Source organism: Trichechus manatus, unplaced genomic scaffold (assembly GCF_000243295.1).
Source record: "Trichechus manatus latirostris isolate Lorelei unplaced genomic scaffold, TriManLat1.0 scaffold00068, whole genome shotgun sequence".
Taxonomy (NCBI): domain Eukaryota; kingdom Metazoa; phylum Chordata; class Mammalia; order Sirenia; family Trichechidae; genus Trichechus; species Trichechus manatus.
The window spans coordinates 719,965-746,720 of record NW_004444004.1 but is presented as its reverse complement, the minus strand read 5'-3'; the positions used below and the strand labels follow the sequence as shown (position 1 = coordinate 746,720).

Here is a 26,756-nt window from a genome sequence, read left to right as displayed (position 1 = left end):
ATTAAAGGAACTGATATCCCTCTCTTTATATGGGATGCAAATTAAGTTCATTTCAAAGAATGAATTCTTTTAATAGGTAAACTAAGAAAAACTGCTAAATTTTTCATGGGAAACTCTCAACTCTTTGGGAGCTCAACCTTTGGAATCAAACCTGGGTTTGAATTCTGGTTGTGACACATGTTAGTTATCTTTTGCTTGTTATTTATCTATTGCTACATAACGAATTACCCCCTAAATTTATGGCTTAAAACAACAACAAACATTTATACCACACAGTTTCCATGGGTCAGAAATTTGGGAGCAGCTTAGCTAGAAGGTTCTGGCTTAGGATCTATCATTTTAGTCAAGATACTGACTGGGGCTACAGACATCTGAAGGCTTGACTAGGGCTAGAGGATCTGCATCCAAGATGGCTTACTAGCATGGCTATAGGCAAGAGGCCTCAGTCCTTTACCACATGAACTTTTCCATAGGATTGCTTGAGTATTCTCATGACACAACTGTTGTCTTCTTCCCAGAATGAATGATCCAGAAGAGAAAGGCAGAAACAACAATGTCTTTTTTTTTAACCTAGCTTGAGAAATTACAGTCTTTCATTTCTATAGTATCCTATTGGTTACACAGGTCATTGCTATTCGGGGTGGGAGGGGACTACACAAAGGGGAGGATATCAGGAGGTGAGGATCATTGGGGGCCATCTTGGAGGCTGGCCACCACAGTACCCATTACTAACTTTAGTTTAAACCTCTGCCTTTTGGCCTTGTAAATAAAAGGTAACAGGAAAAATGAGATCTCTTCTTTCTGCTTTCAGCTTGTCTTCAGGTAAGTAGCTAAAACTACTTGGTTAGTCTCTCTCTAGGAATTCACTCTGGGGTTTTCCTGGAGAGGGATAAAGGTAGGGTAAATTGCTTCCAAATTTTTTCCATGGTCTTTTGTTTATTCTCCATTGTGTGTTGTAACAGAGTTGGCTTAATATACCAAAGCCTATGAGGGGGATCATTATTGTGGGATTCTCATTTTGAATTTTAAATCTTCTCTTTCCTTTCGTGTTCTTCTGACAGATTTATCTGACAAGATGGTTCCTGAAGAGATCACATTCCTATAATCTATAAGTGATTATTAATACAGGCTCCCCAGCTCCTCAGTGTCCATGATCATATTACAAGATGTTTAAAAATTGACATGAGAAGTCCAAATAGCAGTGTTCCACGTAGGTTATCCATTCTAGGTTTCCTCTTGAATTGGCACTTCATGACTACCAGAACAGGAGCATAAGTGAAACAGATCTTATATGTAACTTGGCCAGTCTTCACTATTTACTGAAATTGCAGTGAAGCTTAAGACATACAGAAGGGTTTGGGCTGACACTTTGGAAGATATTCTTGTTTAATTCATAAGTTCTAAATATTGTAAAAAATGTATTTGACAGGAATATAGCAACCACCTCCAATACATCTGATTCTTAGGAAAGAAGTTGAGACTATTTGAATTTCCATTTAAAACTTAACAACATTGGGAAATTTTGATTAACAGAGAAAGTGTAGGTAAGTTTCATTCTGAATTGCTTCAATTATTTGATTTCTTATTATGTAACAATGTGAGATATTTTTTCAATTGCAGCCATACTAAGGTATTTTATAGAAACTCTTATGAGCAATGATAATCTGTAGGAAACTAAAAAAAAATTAAAGGTGATTGAACCCTACTTTGAAACTATATAAATATTTACCTCTGAAGAATAAAAATGTAGAGGTAGGTATTCTCCAAAACTTGGGCACAAATTCAAGAGATAATCTTTTTAAAATTAATGGATGAATTTTCTATAATGCTATCATTTTGAAATATTCCATTACAATATTACTATGCCTATCTTACAGGATCAAACAAATATGACTCTCTTCCCTCACAAAAGTCAAGAGTAAGCTCAGCTCACCCTAGAGTAAGAGTATTCATCCACAGGCCTTCATACCTCCATTGGTAACCACTCCACTCCAAAAAACTCACAGCCTCATGATCACTATCTGTCTTGAGGCCACTAGAACTAAATTCATTATTCTTTTATCAATATTCATTATTATTTTAGTCAATAACCACAAGAAGACTCAAACTCAAAATCATTCCATATCACCCACTAATTCCCACATGGATCTTCATATCTCCTGTTATGTGCCAATTTTCCATCCCTCACCAATTCCTGAAATGCAACCATTCTATTAGGCCCTCTGGAACTCATCAGATATCATTCCTTATATCCTAAGGCTCTTCTTTGAATATTCTCAACTTCTTAGTCTAACTGAAATCTGGATCTCGCCTGATGACACTGCTTCCCCTACAGACTTCTCACATTTGTGTCTTTTTTTTCTCTTATCACCCTCATACTATTGGGCCTGCCCCTTCACTCCAACTTTTTTTTTTTAAATCTCATGTCCTCATACTATGCCACCCATCACCCTCCTCGTTGCAATCATCGACCAATTCCTGGATCACTCCCTCCAATTTCTCTAAGACTAGTTCCTCATTCACTATTGATCTTTCTAACATTAATTCTTATCTTAAATCTTGGTGATTTAAATATATACTTAGATAATCTTTTCAACATCTTGGCCTTACTTCCTCCTCTCCTTCTAGTCTTTGATCAAATATTGATTCTCAGCGAGGCCTTCCCTGACCACACCATTTAAAAACTGCAGTTGCCACCAACCCTAGTACTTCCTATCATCTTCCCTTGCTCTTTTTTCCTTCATAGAATTTATCACTTTCTAATATACAATAGAAGCCCTAGTGGCGCAGTGGTTAAGAACTTGGCTGCTAACCAAAAGGTCAGCAGTTCAAATCCACCAGCCACTCCTTGGAAATCCTATGGGGCAGTTCTACTCTGTCCTATAAGGTCACCGAGTCAGAATTGACTTGATGGCAACCGGTTTGGTTTTGATTTTTAATATACAATAAAATTTATGTATTTATTTTATTTATTGTCTGTCTCTTGCACTAGAATGTATGCTCGGTGATGGCAGTCATTTTTGTCTGTTTTGTTTATTACAGTATCCTCAGTGCTTAGAGCAGTGCACAGCACATCATAGTACTCAATAAATATTGATTGAATGAATGAATGAGTGTAAAGATGGTTCAATATTAAGAAATCTGTTAATATAATTTACCAAGTTAATATATCAAAAGTAAAAAATCATATGATCTCCACAAATGTTAAATAGGCATTTGATCAAATTCATCATCCATTCTTACTTACAGTTCTCAATAAAATTAGAATAGATGAATACTTCCTTAACACACAACCCAAAAGCCAATATCAGGCTTAATGAGAAAACACTCGAGCATTCTAATTAAGGTGATAAATAATAAATAATGCCCAGTATTCGCCACTATTATGTAACATGGTTCTGGAGGTACTAACCAATGCAATCAGACAAGAAAGTAATAAGAGGTAGTCGATTTGGCACTTCCTTAAAAAGCTAGAACTAGAAGGACCATATGATCCAGCAATCCCACTCCTTGGAAGATATCCTAAAAAATAAGAGTCATCACACGAATAGATATATGCACACCCATGCTCATTGCAGCACTGTTTACGATAGCAAAAAGATGAAAATAACCTAGGTGCTCATCAACGGACGAATGGATAAACAAATTATGGTATATTCACACAATGGAATACTAAGCAACAATAAAGAACAACGATGAATCCATGAAACATAACATGGAGGAATCTGGAAGGCATTACGCTAAGTGAATTTAGTCAGTTGCAAAAGGACCAATATTGCATAAGACCACTATTATCAGAACTCAAGAAAAGGTTTAAACAGAAGAAAACATTCTTTGATGGTTATGAGGGTGGGGAGGGAGGGACAGGGGTATTCACTAACTAGATAGTAGACAAGAATTAGGTGAAGGGAAGGACAGTACACACTACAGGGGAAGTCAGCACAACTGGACTAAACCAAAGCTAAGAAGTTTTCTGAATACACCCAAACATTTCGAGGGACAGAGTAGCAGGGGTGGGCATCTGGGGACCATGGTTTCAGGGGACATCTAGGTCAATTGGCATAACAGAGTTTATTAGGCAAATGTTCTGTATCCCACTTTGGTGAGTGGCATCTGGGGTCTTAAAAGAGAGTGAACGGCCACCTAAGATGCATCTATTGGTCCCAACCTACCTGGAGCAAAGAAGAATGAAGAACACCAAAGACACAAGGGAAGTATTAGCCCATGAGACAGAAAGAGCCACATAAACCAGAGACTCCATTAGCCTGAGACCAGAAGAACTAGATGGTGCCCAGCTACCACCAATGACTGCCCTGACAGGGAACACAACAGAGAGTCCCTGATGGAGCAGGAGAAAGGTGGGGTGCAGAACTCAAGTTCTAGTAAGAAGACCAGACTTAATGGTCTGACTGAGACTGGAGGAACCCCAGAAAGCATGGCCCCTGGACTCTCTATCAGCCCAGAACTAAAATAATTTCCTAGGCCAACTCTTCAGACAGGGATTGGACTGGACTGTAGGACATAAAGTGATTCTCGTGAAGAGTGTGCTTCTTAGCTCAAGTAGATACATGAGACTAAATGGGCAGCTCCTGTCCAGAGGTGAGATGAGAAGGCAGAGGGGGTCAGGAGCTAGTTGAATGGACACGGGAAATCCGGGGTGGAAAGGAGTGTGCTGTCACAGTATAGGGAGAGCAACTAGGGTCACATAACAATGTATGTATAAATTTTTGTATGAGATACTAACGTGAATTGTAAACTTTCACTTAAAGCACAGTTAAAAAAAAGGTAAAATTATTGGAAAGGAAGAGGTAAAATTACCATTATCTGAGGGAAGAATATTCCAGGTGGAATGAACAGAAAGGAGTCAGGAAATAACTTAGTATACCGAAGGATCAGAAGGAAGGCTAGGGAGGTTAGAACAATGAACAAGGAAGAAAATGTGGCATCAGATGAAAGTGAAAGAGTAGGTAGAGTCCAGATCATATAGGTCCTCGTAGGTCACGCTAAGGAGTTTGGATTTTGTTCTAATGCAATAGGAAGCCAGTTAAGTGTTCTGAACAAAGAAGTGACATGATTTTGATTTACTTTTAATAAGGATCTCTCTGGCCACTGTATGGAAAAGGCTATAGGGAAGCAAGATTGAAAGCAGAGAGATGCATCAGGAGGGAATCATAATGGTCCAGGTGAGAGATGATGGTGATTGGCCAGGATAGTAGTTATGATGTCAATGAAAATCAGATGGATTTAGAATATATTTTGAAGGTAGCACCAATAAGACTTGCTGATGGATTGAATGTGAGGTAAAATGGAAAGAGGAATGAGGGATGATTTAGGTTTTTAGCTTGAGCAAATGGCAATGCTGTTGCCATTTACTGAAATGAGGAAGATGAAGGAGAAAAAGGTTTGGAAAAGAGAACTAAGAGTTCTGTTTCAGACATGTTAGGTTTGAATTGTCTATTAAACAAGTGGGAGATGCCAAATAAGCAGTTACGAATCTGAAACTCATGGGAGAGGACAGGACTAGAGAGACAAATGGTATTTAAAGCCATGGGACTAGATAGAAAGAAAATAGATAAAGAAAAAAAAAGACACAGGTAATTCCTAGGGAATTCAAGGCAGAGGAGGAAGAGCCAGTAATTTTGGAGCAAAGGAGATGAGGAGTGGCCAGTGATTTTGGAAGAAAACCAGTACAGAGTGGGGTCATTAAGATAAAAAAGAAGAGTTTCGAGAAGGAATAGTCAAAATGGATGGAATGCTGCTAAGTGGTCACACACACTAATCAGTGTTTCCAAACTAGAGGGGAGCACTTCTGGCATTTTGTGCAAGAGAATTCTTCATTGTTCAGGACTGATCCTTTTATTGCAGGATTTAGAGCATCCCTAGTTCCTGTGTATTAAGAGTACAAAATGCCAATAACATACTGCAATCATAGCGACAATGAAAAATACCTCCACCCATTTCTAAAAGTCCCTTACAGGCCCATATTATGACTGCTTTTTTATTGTTTGTTCATCAGCACTAGTGACACCAAGTAAGCACTCAATAAATATTACATGAATAAATGAATAGGTCTTTGTTTTCAGCTGAATAGGTCTTTGTCATCAGCTGAAAGCATAGTTAAATCTCTAATCCTAAAACAAACAAACAAACAAAAAACTTCCCCTAAGCCCTGCCTCCTCCTAACAACCATCTCCTCTCTCTCCTCTCCTTCACTGTCAAACTTCCTCAAAGAATAATCTATATTTTTTGCCTTCTCCTCCTCACTTTCTATTCACTTCTTAGTTTTCTTCAATCCGGCATTGAATTCCACCACACCAGTGAAGCTGCTCTCTTCCAAATGTCACCAAAGACTTCATAACTGACAAATCTATCAGTTCCTTTGGCATCCTAATCCTGCTTTAATTCTTTATAGCAGTAGATACTATTATGGTTTCCCCCCATCTCTGAATATCCTACTCAAGTTCCTCTTCCTTTGGAGATCCCTCAAATATTGGTGTTTACCAGGGTCAGTCTGTGAATCTGCTTACATGGATTCAGAAGTTACTGCCAGCTCCCTTAAGTACCCCAGATCTTGTGATTCAGATATTTTGATGAAACCTTCTCAAAATGATACCATCAAAATACAAAATTACTGATTTTTATTGACAAGTTATATATATAAGGGACATCATCCATCCTTATTCCATCTCTGACCCTTAGCCTATTTCAAACTAACTCTCTCTTTTATATTATGAGGAGCTTTTATTTTCAACTCTATTAATTTTGGTATTATTTAAAATCTTAAACATATATTTTTTTACTTTTAGTCAGAAATACATTAAGTCTACACAATTAGATTAGCTCTTAAGGGGGTATTCGTTCCCTACCACCACCATCATTATGAAAGTGTTATGATATTCACTATAAATTTACGCATATTACTGAGACAACTATTAGACATTTAATTGAAGGTTTACTGTGCTGCCTGGAGCTGATAATAAGGAATCATATTATAGCTCAAATATCCCTCTCCCTGCCACACAGTCTGATATATAACCAATCAAATACTGTTAGCTTAATCGGAAATACTACCAAAAAAACTAGGTGTTCATCCTCTAGAATTTTAAATGGAACAGAGAATCCATTCTATTATTACATAGTCAAATCTATTTATTCTTTAAAAGTAAATAAATATGACTACTGTAACCTAAGGGAGAAATCAGGATTTGAGAAGCAGACCATTCAAGAAACAAGTGAACTCCCAGAGGATGAGCAGACACTTTACTCAGAATGACTGATAGCCGTTTCTGAGATGTACATAAAAAAAAACCAAACAAGTAGAGATGCATACCTGTGATAAACATGTGACTCCTGGTTGTGTCTGTTAGATGGTGACTGACCCTATCCCATCCTTGACTCTCACCACATTCTCAGTGAAATTTAAGAATGCGGTGAGGAGCCATAAAGAGAAATGAATTTCTGATACATGTTATAACATGGATGAACCTTGAAAACATTATGCTGAGTGAAATAAGTCAGTCACCAAAGGACAAATATTGTATGATCCCACTAATATGCAATATCTAGAATAGGCAAGTATATAGAGATCAATGTTTATTAATGGTTACCAAGGATGGATGAGAGGGAGGGGGAAGAAAGACACAATGCTTAGGCAACACTGAGCTTCTGGTTAAGGGCAATAGAAAAATTCAGGAATGGTTAAGGGTGATGGTTGAACAACACGATGAATGTAATTAATGTTGCTGAACTGTACATGTGAATATTGTTGAAATGCCAAATGTTTTGTTATCTATATATTTACCACAAATTTAAGAAAAGTACATAAAGTACACAAGGGAAAAAATAATGAGTGAGGCTCAGGGAAGAGGTGATGATTTAAAAAACCAGGTTTAATGGCTTGTTTTTTTAGGTCACATCAGAATGTTCCCTTATCAACATAGCTCCATCAAAGTAGGAGCATCAAAATATTATGTATCCATTCTAGCTCAAAAGGCCTATCAAGCTATCTGCAGGCTGCTTTTCCCCCTCTCCTAGAACAAACGATGGGCCATTTGGCAATATATCAACAGTCCATTCATTTTTAGATTTTAGAGATGGCTTGCTGTTCAACACCCATGGGTGAAAATAGGAATCTGACCTGCTTTCCCACTGCACCCATCCCACTTCCTACCACAAATAGTCCTATGGGGAATCCAGGCTGTCTTCCTACATACCTTTGATATCTTAAGTTCCTTTTTCACCTTTTCTAATTGGCACCCAAGAGGTCTGGTACCTCAATCAGTCCTGTTTTTTAGGGGCAGGCTGGTCCCCGTTTCTCTACCCTATTTCTATGACAGATTTTTGACTTCCCCATCATCTTTATCTGTATCTCTAAAGCCATGCCACAATCCCAGTCTCATTTCGCTAATCTACCTCCTTTTGGTTTTTAGTACCTAGCCTGGAACTAGATTGGGAATTTATAATGCTTCTGTTTGAACTCTGTCTCTGATTATTGGCTCCATCCCAAGGGCTACCTACTCTGTCCCAAGTTAGTACCATTCCTGAAAGTTTCCTAACATCCCTCTCAACCCCTACCCTGCCATACCACTGAAAATCAGTTCCATTTCATTTCAAGTCTAATGCAAAGTCAGCACTCTGTGGTGGTATATTCTAACTCCTGCAGAGAGCAAACACCATCAACTCTGAAAATAATCTCTTGTTCTTCCTCTTGAGTTACACAGAGATTTGTATTTCTAACAGCATACTGGATACTTCCAACAAGATTTCCTACAGGCACTTCACATTCAAAAAACCAAAACTTAACATATTTCTCCCAGAACTTTGTCTTCTTTTTGCACTCCACCCCCAACCCCCACCCCGCCAAACACACAAACAAAACCACCATTTGGTTGTTTACTCTCATTCCAAAAATGGTAATTGTAAAAAATATGGAAAATTCAGATGAGCAAAAATAAAAACCATCACTAAGTCTGCTGCCATCCAGAGATAAACCACTTTATACTCCCATATCTTGATTAATGTCATCACCATTCATCTAGTCACCCATTCATTTTACCAGTTTCTAAGTCCTATCAATGCTACCTCCAAAATGACTATTAAAGTCATTTTCTTCTCTCTATCCCCACTGCCACAGTCCAGGTTCTTACTTCTCTCGCCAGGACTAGTGCAACTGTCTGTCAACTGGTTCTCCTACCATCAGTCTCCAAAACTCATACATATCACTCACCATAACTACAATCAAATTCAACCTTCACACTGCCACTAGAGTTGCTGTTCTGACATATACATCTAATCATTTAACTCACCTGCTTTTAAAACTTTTAGCAACTCTAATTCCTACAAAATAAAGTTCATATTTCATGGTATGACATTCAAGGGCTTTCACAACTAGCTCTAAGCCACCTATTCTGTTTTATCTTCTATTACTTCACTCTACTGCATTCTGGGGCTCCAAGAACATCACAAATAGTTCTCAAAACACACCATACGATTTCACAGCACTATGCCTTTGCTTATGCTATTCACTCTGCTCGGACAGCTTTTTTGCTCTTTTCTGCCGGGCAAAGCATTATGTGTCCTTCAAATATCCAGGTCAAATGCCATCTCTGTTGTGAAGTCTGCTTGGACTTTCTCTTCTTTGAGCTCAAATCACATTGCACATACTTCTATCAAATTCAAATTGCCTGGGTTCAGATTGCAGATCTGCCGCATTCTAACTTTGTAATCTTAAGTGGTGTGTGATTGCTCTGTGCTTCAGCAATCTCATTCGTAAAATAAGAATAACAATAGCATCTGCTTCATAGGGTTGGTGTGGGGATTAATGAGTTACTACGTGTAAAGTTCTTAGAGAAATGCTTCACACACAGTAAGCACTATGTACATGTTTGTTATGATGATGATGATAATATGATGGTAAGTAAAAACAAATAGGATAAAAACTTTTATTTATAGAGTTTAAGTGTAGGGAACTTGCTCCACCATGGCATTCTGGTGACCTTGCACGTATCCATGCAGGCAAGGCTCAACTGCAGTCTGACCTAGGTTTCAACAGAAGGTCCTGTGATCCTCCTGGAACATGGGAAGATAGGCAGTCTTGTGAGGAGCTGCCTCAAGGACGTTTCTTATCTGCCACCCTACCTTGTGGAAGACTCCCTATCTAGTGGGAGGCTTCCACAAGGCAGTTCCTCATCCAACTCCCTGGTTCCAGTAAGGCACAGGACTTTCCACTTTGCTCCCCTTGGGTCCAGATGCAGGTGCAGCCTTAGAGTTGGTTCTTCAACCAAGTTGCCTACCATGCACATTGCCTGTCATCTAGCCCCTTGGTTCAATGTAATGGGTTTTTTTAGTTCGTCCTGTGGGCAAAGGGACACAGGGAGCTGACACCATGCTGATCTTGCTTATGCTGTCTGTGTAAGTAATAAACTATATCCATTTGGGCTCATTGTTTCCTTATTGGATAAATTTATGAAAGTATGGTAAGCCCACCTAACAGCTGACACTGTACTGCTTGCTTAGAGACTCCTTGATTTCTTGACAGTAAGCTACTTGAGAGAAGAAGAACCTTGTCTATTTTGTTCAACACTATAGATCTAGTATCTGGCACATAGTTAAGTGTTCAAAAAATACTTGTTGAATTTTTAAAAATTGTAGCAAACATCAATACATATGTATTCAAGAATCTATATCAAACTCATTACAGTGGGAGCCTTGTGGGGAGGAATAGAGAGTATAGAGAGAAAGAAAGGAAAAATAAAATGAAAAAAACAAGACAGGGGTCTTCTACCCATGCGGTTAAAAAAATAATATGCGCGCGCGCGCGCGCGCGCGTGTGTATGTGTGTGTGTGTGTGTGTGACTTACAAAGAAGTCCTCTGGCTCTCTTATTATTCTTCTATTAATTTATATGAGTATTTGAAACCTTGTAAGCTTGACCTTAGTTTCTCAACTGTAATTAAGGAGGAGATGCTAAATCAGCATCTAGCAAACTGTGGTCCAAACAGCCCAAGTCATTGTCTTAGGAGCTGCCTCATGGGTGGCAGTACCCTTTCAGTGAAGACAGTGGTACTTTTATAGGTTTTATATATTGGGCTTTCTCGTAGAATTGTTTTTTAAAAAAAGGTTTTGCAACTCAAAAACAAACTGTAAACCACTGGCCTGGCTGTATCTCTAATAGCGAGATTAAGGCAAGGGTAGCTTGGCAGCTCTGGAAGAGAAAAACCTGGTGATCTGTTTCCATAAAAGATTACAGTCAAGAAAAGCCTATGGGGTAGTTCTACTCTGTCACATGGAGTCCCTATGAGTCGGAATCAACTCGACGGTACTCAACAACAACAAGCTTGGCAGCTACAAACTTGGAGATAGAGGAGCAAAGGATAATAATAAGGCAGGAAGAATTTGGGTAATGGGGTTTTTTGTTTGACGTTAGAAGGAAAGAATGGAAGGTTTGCTCATACATGTTCCTAACTCAGAATTTTGTTTAGGAACATCACTTTGATTTGTTGTTGTTGGGTGCCGTTGAGTCTATTTTGACTCGTAGAGACCCTATATGACAGAGTAGAGCTGCCCCATAGGGTTTTCTTGGCTGTAATTTTTACAGGAGCAGATCACCAGATCTTTCTCCTGAGGAGCCACTGGGTGAGTTCGAACTGCCAACCTTTCAGTTAGCAGCCAAGCGCTTAACTGTTGTGCCATCAGGGCTCCTTCACTTTGATTTAGGACTCACAAATCTTGCTTTCTTATCTAGAGTCTGAGAAGGGTAGAGGAAAGGATGATCCCTTGTGCATTTTGTGTTTAAATACTATTTTATTGTGTTTTCAGTGAAAGTTTATCCCCTGTGCATATTTAAACCCCAAATCACTCCTTGCACTTAAACAAATTGGGCTCTCTACTCCCATTACCTTCCATAGCTTAAGTAGAGATTTTCTTGAAGTCTCTGGATTGGATTGTTAGATATGGACCAGGTCCAAGACCTAAATATCATATTTTGCCAATTCTAAGGTTTAATTTTCCCCACATTTTAATGTTTCTGATATTGGGATGCTCCACACAATCAATGTGTACATTTAATGTGGTAATGTGCTTCATTTTCCCCGAGAAGTTGTTATTAAATAAATGACACATTTACAGTTTGATGGTGTCTTAGATTTAAGGAAATGCCACATTATAAACAGGAATAATAAGCTTATAAATTTGAGCAAGAAATACTTGACATGGGGTCAACAACCTCTTTAGTCTGAGTCTTACCAGTGGGGTTAAGCAATGGCAGCGGATGTCAACATTAACATGCCTTCAGGATAAAACTCAAGCTACAAATCAGGGCTTTCTTTTTTTAATTTTTTCAGAGCCAGTTTAATAGTACACCACTGTCCACACTTATTCTTTATTCTTGTTATACTCACCCCTTACTCAATATGCCATGCAATTTCATGCCTGGATATGTTTCCACATGCTCTTGCTTCTGCGTGGAATGCCTTCCCTGCCCTTATTGCCCACTGTAGAAATCCTATCCACCCAATCAGAGTTGATCCCTTTCTGCTTTAGGTCACCATGTACCTGGTATATGCCTCTAAATATATGCTTACCATACCAAGCTGCAATGATTTGTTAGGTGTCCATCTTCTTAAATTCCTTGAAGGCAATTAACTATTTATCTTTGTATCCCTAGCAGTTAGGGCAATACCTGGTATATAGTAGTAGTCACCAAGTATTTAATGAATGAACAAATGAGGAAAAGGAAAGAAAGAGAAAAAGAAAAGTATACAAAAAAAAAAAATAGGCACACTATCACATTAAATGTACACATTAATTGTGTGGTAAAGTGCCATAGGACCAGCAAATGCTTAATTTTATTTCATTTTATTCAGCGGTGCCTTCATCTGGCACTCATCCAAACCCTCTGAACTCCTAGTATACTTAGAATTGTTAAAAATAAAATGAGTTCATTTATGTTAGCTTTGTCTCCCCAATCGATTATAAATTTATCAGAGGGAGGGATTAACTCTTCTGCTGCATATACTTGTTGAGTTTTAGATAAATTGTATATTCTTATCCTGAGGTGTGACTTAGTTTCCAAGATTCTTCGTTCAGGATACCTTTATTATTAAAATTAGTAGCAATTTGCAGGAGAGAAATAGAAAGGCTCACAACAGTTTTATTTATTTAGGGTCTAGAATTTCTCTGGAGTTTAGAGCAACCCTCAACAATAAATATCAGAAACATAATTTTGAACTAGTTTAAGAGAGAGGAATTTGATAAATTTGATATTACTGATAAAACCCTGGGAGCTAATTACTTCAAGACCACTTGAAACCTTAACTCATTAGAGATAGAAAAATCTCCTGAGGTACTTAAAGTCACTATTCCCATTATGTTACTTGATTCAATTGAATATCTTAGATTTTGCTAATAAGAGAAAACCTGAAGTTATGCAAAAGAAAGATTCCATTACTATTTGCTTAAGGAAAGTATATTAAATATCTCCTATGAACACCTTGGAGAGTCCTTGGGAGGTGCTAATGGTTAACGTGCTCGGCTGCTAACCTAAAGGCTGGAGGTTCCAGTTCACCCAGAGGTGCCTTAGAAGAAAGACCTGACAATCTACTTCCAAAAAATCAGCCACTGAAAACCCCATAGAGCACACTTCTACTCTGACACACATGAGGTTGCCATGAGTAGGAACTGATGGCAACTGGTGGTTTTATGAACACCTTACTACTCTATAATGCAGAGTATTGTAAGAGAGGAGGAAAAATGGTGGATGCAAAGCCCGATTTCAAAAAAGGAATTTTCAACACCAGAAGTACTTGTGTATGCTGCCAAAACGAGTCTCATTCCACTCTCTAGGCTAGGTAGGCCCAGACTTTCCCACAAGATCACTGTGAGGATCAAATGAGCAAAAGTAAGGTAGTATAATTGATATTATAGGTATTGCTATGGTTATCATATAGAAACACTGACTTGGCAAGGATACTGTCCAACATGCTGTAGTGTCATTCAGATAAGGGAGTCAAGTAACTTTTTAGATGTCTTCTTAGTATTTTAAATCAGAAATTTAGGGCTAAAAATTAAGAAGAAAATCCCTTTTTAAATCCCCTAATGCAAGCTGAGTCATTAAAAGAAATACAGAAATAAGAGATAACACAGATTCAGGAAAGAAAATATTTCATTCCGATTGCCTGTCAACTCATTAGAAGTTGATAACCAATCATATCACATGTATGGGACTAGGGTGAAAAAAAATTCAGTACAAACAGATGGGGCAGTTTTAATGGGACTAGAAGTCCTGTATTATGTCATACAATTCTATTGTATTTATTTGTAAATCTTATCCTCATGTGTAAACTTAGTTTATTACATGTCTGTAGACGTTTACCAATTTTAAACTGTCTAGCTCATTACTCCCCTAGTACCTGAAATATAGCAGTCACTATTTTTAAAGAGTCTACAATCTTGCCTACAGTATTATGTATACAACATTCATTCAATTTAGCTATAATGGTCATACAGAAAATGGGTGGCGGGGGGGGCAGACAGGCTTACCACAAGATCCTCACAACATGCTGTAGAAGCGTCCTTTCTGGTCAATCCTAGGAAAATATCCTCAGTTCCCACCTGCTGTTTGAATACAATCTCATACCTGAAGAAAAGTCAATAATAATAGAGATTGAAATGGAAGAGTAATTTTCTGTCACAGAGGAGAAGACTAGAACCTTATGAGGACATGCTATTACAAAAAACAAAAGCACTACATAAAGTGTTTGCAGTATTCAGGTACGTAGCAAAACATAAAAGAAGTCTAGAAATTTAGTCAAAAATGCCAAACACTTAAAAAGTAGGGTTTTGTTTATTTCATATATACTAGATTTCTAAAATAAAGCTTAGCTGTTTTAGAACTATACAAATAAACTGGATTGAGGGAACTTCTAATATTCTAGTAAAGATTAAAAATAGAAGTAAAAAGGAAAGTCTTTTCCTGGAAAACAATGGCTCAGAAAAATACTGGATCCATAGCCCAGAGTTTGATGGATAGATAGAAACCCTCCTCTGCTACATTTAAGCCACAGACCAGAGTCAGGAAATTGAGTTTTAGTAGTGTTTCTGTCACTAACTGTGTGACCTTGGACAAATCACAAACTCATAGGGTCTCAGCTTTCATCATATTTATACAATTTATGGGGGAAGAGGTGTTTGAACTAAATGATCTCTGTGATCTTTTCCACCTCTTAAATTCTACAATAGAAAGACAGGTAATGCAGCCAACACAGCTACATTACAGAGTTTAGAATCTAGTCCTACAGAATTCTTAGTTCAATGAAAAAATTTTCTGATATTTTAGCACATACATGTCAATTCACAAATCTTTTCTTCCTCCCAAATTTGAGTCCCTAGGGATAGAATAGTTTTTAGAAGCACCCAGCCATAACTTACCCTTATCTCTTCACATGGAATGAAATAAGCAAAAATTGACAAACTGTTTTTTTCCCACTGATTGTACCCTAATGAACAAATGGTAAGTCTCTGGACAGGAAGACTAAAAGAATAGATTGAACTTCTGACCATTGGCAAATAGGAATGCCCAAGAACAATAAAAGGGATTTCTCTGAGTTTGAACAGGACTACCAAAAGGAGCTATTTGAAATGGAGCACTTTTCTCTTAAGAGGCTACCAAATATTTACAAAGGTGAAACCAGGTTAAAACAGAACAGAAAGGTATTGATCCGTATGCCTGTGGCTCCCAAATGGATCCCGCTCTTATCCTGAGCTCCAGACTCTATTTTCCAAGTGCCTTCTATAGTGGTTTGCCTGAATGCCACAAAGGCATCTCAGATTCACATATCCAAAACCAAACTCACTGCTTCTCCTCCACTTACTCCCTATCACAGTTAATGCCATTGATATTCATCCAATCACCCCAACAAGTAACTGTAACATTATCTTTGATGCTCTCCTCTCATCCATTACATCTACTCAAATACCAAATCTTCCTTCAAAAATCTCTCAAATTAAAAAAAAAAAAAATCTCCCGAATAAAGACCCTCATACTTTCCTCTAAGGCCAGTGACTTAAAGATCCTTATTTTTCATTTGGCCACTTGTGATTCTTCTTTTGTGAACTTCCTGTTCATGTCCTTCACCCGTTTTCCTATCAGGCTTTTGGGATATTTTGAAATGTATTTTCATGAGGTAGAAAATAAAGATGAAAAAATCTTATACAGCAACTTTCTTCATATCTTGACTGGCGTTATTATTCACTTAACACACGGATGTTCTATCTATAGAACATCAAACATCAGGTTGAAAAGTGAAAATTTACTCAAATTTGGAGCTTGCCGCATATAGATGTTTGACATTCGTTAGACAATATGACAAATGAGTGACTTAATTCTTACCTTTCATATGGATGTGTGGGTGTTATATAAATATAACCTGAGATTTACTCTCTGCATTCTTAGGATGCAGACAGAAATGTTGTTTTAAAAAATCTCCTTTTTTAAAATGAGGTTTATGTTTTTTGACATTATTTATTCTAAAGCTGGATTTTTTTCTAGTTAATTATCTGCAGTCTCCCCCTGCTTCTGTTTTCAGAACTGATACAGAAGATAGAAACACAGGTGTTTTCTTAAAGCATTGGGCACAGTTTTGTAGTCAGAATTAGAAAACTTTTCAGGTCACTTGTCATAGAAATCTTTAAGAATTTATAAAGTACATTATAATTTAGTAAATATTACCTTTGTTTACAAGTTATTCTAAATATTCAATCAAGGTTTTATTTAAATATGTATTTAAAGCTTAGTCTCTTTAAGCATTAATTTCCACTATGTATGTAAACACACTTTAAGTTCCTCAAAAGTATGAGTCTTCCTTTTTTTAATCAGAGTAAAAATTTTTTATGATCATTATTCTAAATTCCATGTTTATAATTTGATAATATTGAAAGGGCTACAAAGCAAGGCTACAATCCCTCTGGCAAAATATACTAAATACTAACTATACTTCTAAAAATATCTAATAAATAAGTCCAGGTAATAACTGATAATTAGAGGGAGAGCACAGCCTTTTATAGAAATTGTGGAACATTGAGTAATTAAAAGCAGGTCTTTGATTCATAAACATGGTTTGTAATTTAGTTTGTATGAATGCTTGTAATTTAAGGGGCTGGGTTTCTCCCACTGTTAGTTCCACATTACACAATTGACATTAAATATAAATTTATAATGGAAAGACTGTATTTTTCATTCTTTTGTTAGATAGTAACTGAAAGGAAGGTTTTATGTTTTATTATTTGTTTCTCTCTACAGGAAAAAAATCATCAATTACCCATGTCTTCTGTGTGTCACTATAGTTTTATCTTTTCTGTGGTGTAAGTTACTTTATGAATCTTGTCAAAAAATAGAAATGGTATCAGAGGACATATCTAACTTGAACCCTTAAACACATTCCAGGCTTCATTTGACTTACTCAGGTATTTCCCTAACATCCCACATGTCATCATGCTCTGCTCCTTCTGGAACCTCTTCTGCATTCCAAATGTCCTCGCTAATTTCAACACTGGTTTGAGGGATGACTGTAAAGAAATGGAAGATAAAACTGAAACTGTTGCTCATTTCTCCCCTCTAAATTGCTCCTGTTCTTCTTCATACTCAGTTTGGGACAATTCAAATAAAACATTTTCTATTTGTAATCACTAGCTTGTTTTTTTCTGAACACAAGCTAAATTAGTAACAACTGACTTTAATTTTTTTGTCAATACAAAACTAATACATGTTAATTGTAGAATATTTAGAAAAGACATACAAGCAAAAAGAACAAAATTTTAAAATCTACAATCCAACTGCCCAGAGATAATCAATGTTAGCATTCTGGCATATACCTTTCTAGTCTTTTACCCTATACATATGTAAGCAAAGAAATTGTGATGGTTAATGCTATGTGTCAACTTGACTAGACTATGATTCTCATTGATTTGGTAGACACTATGTAATCACTTTCCATTTTGTGATCTGATGTGAGCTGCCAATCAGTTGAAAGGGGAGTGTCCTTTGGGGTATGGCCTGCCTCCAGTATATAAATGGATGTTTTGGCAAAGCTCTCTCTTTCTGTATCTTGCACTCTTCTTGTCACCTGACCTCTGGTTCTTGGAACGTTAGCCTGCAGAAGTCTACAGCCTGTCGCCTGATCTGCAAATTTTGGATTTGCCAACCCCCAGCAACCCCGCAAACCAGCAGAGGCTTCTGGCCTGCTGCCTGACCCGCATATTTTTTAGTTCGTTAGCCCCTGCAACCACGTGAACCAGCAAAGGTCTTCAGCCTGTCGCCTGACGCACGGATTTGGGACTTGCCAGCTCGCACAATTGCATGAGCCATTTCCTCACAATCGTGTGAGCCACTTCCTTGAAGTAAATTTCTCTCTATATATATATATTTATATATGCTGCACTGGTTTTGCTCCTCCAGAGAACCCAGACTAAGACAGAAATATTCCCATTTACATAAAAGAACAAATCAAACATACAATAATTTGATTTGGGTAGAAATGTCTTATTTTAGATTGTGTGTGGTTTTTTTTTAAAATAGACTTTCTCTTTTAGAACAGTCTTAAGTTTACCAAAAAAACTGTGCAGAAAGTACAAAGTTCCTATTTATTCCCTCCCCTCGCACATTGTTTTTCCTATTAACATCTTGCATTCCTGTAGTATATTTGGTATAATTTATCAACCAATATTGACACATATTAACTAAAGTCCATAGTTCACATTAGGATTTACTCTTTGTGTGTACAGCCTATGAATTTTGACAAATGCTTAATGTCATGTGTCCACCATTACGGTGTCATACAGAATAGCTTCACTGCCCTAACAATGCCCTGTGCTCCACCTATTCATTCTTCTCCCCTCTTCCTAAACCCTGGAAACCACTGATATTTGTACTGTCTGTATAATTTTGCCTTTTCCAGAAAGTCATATTGTTGTAATCATACAGTATGTAGCTTTTCCGGACTGGCTTCTTTCACTTAGCAGTATTGCATTGTGTTTTACTACATAAAAACCCTTACAGAACTTCTCCATGAAAACATGACACAATTCTTAAAAATATAATATCTACTAAAGAAACTGAAAACAGTGGATACAATCATCATTTTTTAACCCAGTGTTTTCCTCATGTAGACATGAGTTTTAAAGAAAATCTCTATTATTTGTCCTTTATGCAGAACTGAGCATGTGCCTGGGTTTCTACATGTCATCTTTAAATGTTTAAAAGTAGATAGGCTCTAGTAGTCATATAAAGGACCAGTTTATGTCTGTTCCAACTATTGGGGCAGTAAATTGAGACCCATATCAGGTGCAGAATATTACTTTAGGTCCTTCTAAGCATCCCCAGAAATGCATGATTGTCAGTTTTTCAATTCTGCCCATTTTTTTAAAATTGTCTGCTTCTACCTAGCATGGGCTTTGTAAAGTCTAACTATATGTTTATATATAACTTCTTGCATATGACTCATTGCCCTCCAAATTCAGAGATTATTAGACTCACATTATCAGGAATACAGGCAGCACAGAAATAATCCAAATTTGAACTAGTTCTCCATGGAGTGAATATCTCTCAGATAAGGCAAACAGACTCTTGATTATATACAGCAATAGCAACAGGAAATTTAAAACCATCCCCAGACCTCATTTTAGCAACTGGATTATATTAAACATTTTTTTCCAGATAAAATCTTTTACAATTAGCTAGATTAATTAATTTCACTTCCTCCCTCTTCTGATCCTCCTGTAACTGTGATAATAACCAGTAGAACTAGAGCCTTCTGTTTTTTTTAAAGATGTGTGAAATGTTCAACTCTGTGAAAAAGTATAGACCAAAATGTTAGAAAAACATTCAAATTATTTATTCTAGTTTATTGGACCTGTGATTTTATATGTAACCCCATGTCCATTAATTCATAAGCATTTCAATGTAAGATAAAATTGTGGCTATTTATTTTATTGTCCTTTTCAAAACACTATTAGTTCCATGAGGGCAGAAACCCTTTCTAATCTGAACTTCACTGTAGTCTCAGAGATAATCATACTGCCTGGTATATAATAAGTGCTCAACAAATATTTGTTGAATGAATGAATTCTGTGAAGTTGCCAGAATCTAGGAGGGTAGAAGGTGAATAATTTAAGGATTTTGGTAACTAGACCCTAAATAATAAAAAGTTGTCTAACCACATGCTACTTTCTTGATTTTCTACCTCAAGAATACATGTCGAAGAATATCTATGATTCAAACTAAATTAATTTCCATTACTAGAAAAACAACTTACCTGCAACAGTAGGGTAACAACAGCATCTTTATATGTAAATGGCTGTTAATTATTTTAGATGATCTTTAATAAGTGCTAGTGTGTATTGGAGTCTCTGGGTGGTGCAAAGGTTAATGTGCTTGGCTGCTAACCTAAAGGTTGGAGGTTCGAGTCCACCCTGAGTTGCCTTGGAAGAAAGGCCTGGTGATCTACTTCTGAAAAAATCAGCCACCGAAAACCCTATGGAGCACAGTTATACTCTAACACACATGGGTTGTCATGAGTTGCCATAAGTTAGTCAACCTGACAGCAACTTTTCTTTTTACCATTGGTTAATATTACTCTCCCTATAATTTTTCTACCAAGAAGAAGATTATATTAATATATACTACTTTATTAAATAACTTACTTTTGACTTCTTCTGTTTTTGGTGGTCCAATATTCCCAGGACCCATGGCTCCAGTAGTAGATGAACAATTTGACTGGAATAGAAGAAAAAAAAGTCCAACATTCTGTAATTACTGCTTGTATAACATAAATGACCAGTAATAATTTGCATTTTTAAAATAATTTAAATTTAATAAGCTTTCAATCGAAAATAATTCATATAGAGTTTACCAGTTCAATTACTCATCATTGCTATACAACAGAGAGACAGATGCCACTTATTATTTTGAATATGTTTTCCTTGCCCTTTCAAAAAGTATTCTGTTTAATAGACCCTAGGGCAGACTTGATCTTCCATTAGGCCAGATCCACCAGTTCCACCTCAGTAAATTATATATCCTTGGGGCCAAGAGTCAGAGGCCAGGTGGTGTAGTGGTTAAGTGCTCGGCTGCTAACTGAAAGGTTGGCAGTTCAAACCTACCAGCTGCTCCATGGGAGAAAGATGCGGCAATCTTTTTCCATAAAGATTACAGACTTAGAAACCCTGTGGGGCAGTTCTACTCTGTCCTATAGGGTCTCTATGAGTCGGAATTGACTCGATGGCAATGGGGTAACGAGGGACAGAGATAAGAATATGAGCCACATTCATCTCTATGAAGGTTAGAACTGTTAGCATAAGGTCATTGATATCTATGGGGTATTAGTAGTGTCTATTCATAGTTAGATGGAGGCTAGATATATGGGAAAGTTTTATAGAAATAAAATTTAACCACTAAATAGAGTCTAAGTAATTAGACTCCAAATGACCCATTCAAATGCCCTGATAACTGCTTTTACTTCTGTCCACTGTGGGTATGAAATAGTTCCCCATCCCACCATCTCTTGACACTGAATTAGTGGATTTAAACAGCAACCCCAACTTAATAGTGGCATATATATGCTGAACCACTTCAGTCTTCACACAGTCCAAATTTATTTTGCCATCTTCTGCACAAGCATGAACACTTCACATGACTGCCTCTGACTCACAGTGTAAGAACAGTCTTCATTTTTTCAACTAAGTATAACACATATTATACCATCAAAATAGCAGAAGCCACCTCATTTGATGTTTCTAGAGAATTCTAATTTCTTACTAGTTTTTCTTGCTGATGTCAGACTCTGCAGCTCCAATTCACTCCACTGCTGGCAGTCGAAAAGTTATTTTCTCCTTGGATCTTGGCAAACTAGCACCTCTACCTCTCCCTTTCTCAGGCCCCTGCCCTCATGTCACAAGGCTTCAAATGTATAAAAGTTATAATGCCCTATTTAGACAAAGGGAATAGTGTCTGTCCTTGAAAGCTGGTGGAAAAGCTTACCTGGGTCTTTATTATGCTGAGCTATTCCAACAGCTATAAATCAGAAATTAATCTATAATATCTCAACAATGTCTGAGACAGTAACTATTCTTTTCCAAAAAGGTGCTTCAAAAGTGCTATATCTGCGGTTAAGGCATTTTTATGGGAAAATCCCAAGACAGTATTCTGGACATTTTTTTTTTTTTTAAATCACTAAAGTCATATAAACTTGTAGCACTTTTCTTAAATTATTAATCACCAGAATACTAATAGTCAATTAGGGTAAAGCATTTTCTTGGAACACGAGGACCTCTTATTTTGTTGAGTGCCTCATTCCACAGAAAATTAAAATCAGTAGAAATAAGACCGTGAACATTCCTGAAAAAAATTGATATGTTCTCCATGAACAATGATGATTGGATCTGTACATCAGAACAGAGGGGAATTTCAATTTATTAACTTAACAAAAATAAATGATTAAAAATGAAAATTTCAAGTGAAAAGATGGAACAGGATAATAGAAACATTAAAAACCATCTGGCAATTATTTTCTGTAGGAATATCATTTGAGCCTTTACCATGAATCCATATCCAATTATCTGAGCAATTTATTATTGCAGTTCATGCCACTTTACAATATGGAAGAGAGTTAGAACATCCTTGTTACAATGTCTGTGAAGGGTGGTGAACCTTATTTCCCATAGGCCTTAAGATTCTCTCATGAGTTTAAAAAACAACAGGCATGCTCTCTTCCCAATTCATGGTGGGGCTAGTGTAAATGAACTGATATGTATGCAACAGTTCTCTTGCTGTTTTCAGAGACTGTATTCTCAAAAACACATCACTCTTGTAATCATTCCACAGCTCCCGAGATGAATACATATTGAAAAATGAAAACCAGTTTCTCTCCTGGAAATTTTAATAGTTCATTAGAAACATTAATTACTCTCCCACTGTTCTGATACTCTAATTCTAGACCCTCTAATGATATCTGTACTGTGGTATCTGAATGACCAATTATCTCAAAATTGCTTATCACCCAGATATACAGAATCATACATTATTATAGTAATTTTCCTTTATAAATTGTACAACTCACTAAAATGATCCTAGTCTTTCTGTTCTCATAAGCACTCATCTTTCCCCTAGAAACACTGCTAGATGCAAATAAACCTCTCCATACACAAATGCCAAAGGGAACAGGCTTTGCAATACGGTAAATCCTATCTCTGAATCTGTTCCAGTTACAAGTTGCCACTTTCTTTTCTTCAAGATCACTGCTTCTCAAATATTTAATTTAATTACTTTTTCTATATCGCATAGCTCTATCTTTCCCGGGATGTGGCCTCCAGAAATGATTGTTTTGTTATTTCAGCTAAGGTAGCAAAAAATGAGCTTGTGTTCCTAACTTTGTTGATACATTGCTTCTAATTTTTTCTCTTGTGTACTATTCGTTGTACATACTGTTATTAACCACCTGATTTTTCTTTATTTGCTCAGCTTCTAATAAGACTTTTTCCTGACTAAAATTTCTTGGTTCCTGATCCTAGTTCCAAGCTCATTTCCCCTTTTTTACAAATTTTATTTCCATTTCATGTCTTATTTGACTCTGCTGTTTCCACCAAAGCTCTTTCTGGAAGGAGGAAGCCCAATCCAGTGTCCATCTGAGCCACTGAACTTGCTACATATTCAGATTATACCTGTTTTTCCACATTACGGCAAAAAAAATTGGGGAGAGGAGTAAATTGATACGTATATTCATGAAGATGGTTTATTCATGGTAAACTGCTCATAACAATGAAAAACGTCATTAAAATTATACTATGCAAATGGATTTATTGTAGTATAATAATGAAATTTCTGCCTCAAATTTTGTTTGCCTTCACATAGGCAATCTGATAGCCAAAGTTCACTGATATTTAAGGAGTGGAGAGCAGGCGTTACATGAAAGTGTTTGTCATTCTGGGAATACTGGCAGTGACCTTGGAGTGCCCAAAAACCAGTTCAGGGAACTCTCCTAGCAAAAATGAAGCCCATCTTGCTGCTTCAAGTCCCCCTGGGGTTACTGTTCTGATCCCAAATGCTATTTAACTAATTAGACTCCACAGCTGTAACTGAGTATGTATGCAGAAGCCAATTTTAGTGGGCTGAAGCTAGTTTGTCCCATTATTTGCCTCAAAGTATTTTCTCTTTTGCTTTCATGGGTAGCCAAAAAAAAAAAAATTAAGGGGACTGATACTTGGGGTCCAATTAATATTATAAAATTGAAAATATTTGTTTTATAGAAATACTGTCTAGGCTTAAATAGTGCTAGCTACTATTCTTGCTGTGGTTGTCAAGAAATCTTTGGTCATAAATATAAATGACAAACATTTTGAAATGTGGCTATTGCTACCATAGTTACAGAACTATTTTCCTATTCTGCGTTCAGGTGGTTTAGAAAAAATATAATTATGTTAGTTAGAAATGTACTAGAGGTTATACGCTCATGCATAATCAGCCTTGCAATCTCCTGTGTATATATCAAATGACATAGCCCTGCTCTCACTGCAAGGTTGGAACAAGTTGTTCAAATATAGTCTCATAACTTAATGTGAACAGAACTAATTTATCTTTAAGTATATGACCACCTGTTCAAATTCAAAATCAGCCTCTTCTTCAGGATAAAGTAGCTTAGAGAGGGCTTGTAGAGCAGAAACTGAAGAAACAGTATCGATTTCCATATTTTCAGATTCCACATTTTCAGTTTCCATATTTTCAATTTCTGTATTTTCAGATTCCATATTCTGAGGAAGAAGATAATCAGAAAGAGGTATTTTACTTTTATGTTTTATTTAAGACATCAAGAATTTTAAAGTGTCACATCTCCCGACCTTCCCTGGGTCATTTCATTGTCTCTTATTCTTCTTTGAAAATCCTTGTAAACTCCTTCAGATACATGTACTTTGCTGACTCATAGATCTGGGGCAGCAGTAAACTCAAGCATTCACTCTGTTTTCCTAAATGTTCATATTTAATCTAACAAGCATTTATTGAGCACCTACTACAGTGGTTCTCAAGTTTTAGTGTGTTTAAGAATCACTTGGGGAAGTTGGTTAAAAATGCAGACTCTTGAGCCCTATCTCTAGAGAAAGTATATGTCAGTATCATATAGACTGTACATTATTATTTGGGAACCTACTGTTTCACACTACCTTTTTATCTGTTTCATGTATGTTGTCTAAACAAAAAAGCCCAAACCCACTGCCATTGAGTCCAACTCATAGTGACCCTATAGGACAGAGTAGAGCTCCCCCTTAGGGTTTACAACGAGCAACTGGTGGATTTGAATTGCCCACATTTTGGTTAGCAGCCTGACCTCTTAACTACTGCGCCACCAGGTCTCCATGTGTTTTCTAGGCTGTATATTTTATTCAGTGAACTGAAAAGGATGTTTGTTGGGGTCGATCCTCCAACAAACTTTACTCATTTCAGTTTTGCCTCAGGCATGCCTGTACCTTCTGCTTTATTTCAATACTTGAGAACTCTAATGGGTTGGTTCATTGGTTTTTCTGAAAGTTCATACAAAATAAAATAATTGTTTTCTGAGTATAACAGGAATACTATATATGTCTATTGTGGAAATTTTAGGAAACAATACATTAAAAACATAAATAAGAAAATCACAACTACCTATAATTCTACCATACAGATATCAGTGTTGTAAATCTCTACAAAAAGAAAAAGAAAAAAAAATCTGTACGGTTATGTTTGGAGTAGAAATTAAAGATCTCTAAAAATCTTGGAGGTGTTAGACTTTAATGAATTGTCTGAATAAGACTGTAGAATCAGACCTGTTGTTAGTGATTTAGGCATAAATACAGTAGCAAACTTTTCTAGCCTTCCACTGATTTTTTTTTTAAACATTCTTTTATAAAATTAACTCGCAGGAAACATTTTTTTAGTACTATTATTAAATGATCCACTAAAAACTTTTGAATTGTGCCTAGAACAGTAAATTTGTGCTGGTATAGTTACATGTCAAAATCTATCTGCATGCAGATGGTGCATTACAAATCTTCAGTTTTATTGTGTTTTTCTATTATTTCGACTCCTTTTCTTGAAATAGGAAATTGATCTTAATGCCTAGCAGAGATGTTGAGGGATATAAGTTAAATTGTCCTGTACATCTATCATCGAGGCAGTATATCATAGTGGTTAAGAGTAAGGGCTGTGGAATCATGCTACCTGGATTTGTATCCATCATTTACTTCCTAGCTCTGTGACTTTGAGCACATTATTTAAATTCTCTGTACTTCATTTCCCTTATCTTTAAAATGGGGATAATAATAGTACCTATCTCAAAGGATTGTTATAAGTAGCTTAATACATGTAAAAGTGTTTGGAACAGTGCCTGGCACATAGTAAGCACTCAACATATGTTAGCTATTATTAGTCCTTCAAAAGTTTGATTTTGCTATTAAACAGATAATAGATAAGTGGTAACTTTGGTGAAGAGTAAGACAGTACACAATACTGGGGAAGCCAGCACAACTTGTACAAGGAAAGGTCATGGAAGCTCCATAGAAACATCCAAACTCCCTGAGCGACTGAATTTCTGGGTGGAGGGCCGTGAGAACCATGGTCTCAGGGAACATCTAGCTCAACTGGCATAACACAGTTTATAAAGACAATGTTCTACATTCTACCTTGGTGAGTAGCATCTGGTGTCTTAAAAGCCTGTGAGCAGCCATCTAAGATACTCCACT

General features: G+C 36.8%; 1 protein-coding gene across 1 annotated transcript in view; it reads right to left on the bottom strand.

Annotated features, from left to right (window-relative positions):
* DNAAF6 (dynein axonemal assembly factor 6) overlaps positions 1–24,791 on the bottom strand; it is a 34,271-nt gene extending 9,480 nt beyond the window's left edge. Inside the window, exons 1-4 of the mRNA XM_004379746.1 lie at positions 24,639–24,791; positions 20,694–20,766; positions 17,456–17,561; positions 14,538–14,634 (exon numbers count right to left, since the gene is read on the bottom strand). Of these exons, the coding sequence (XP_004379803.1) occupies positions 14,538–14,634; positions 17,456–17,561; positions 20,694–20,766; positions 24,639–24,791 (429 nt within the window). The remainder of the gene's footprint in view (positions 1–14,537; positions 14,635–17,455; positions 17,562–20,693; positions 20,767–24,638) is intronic.
* Positions 24,792–26,756: the final 1,965 nt, after the last annotated feature.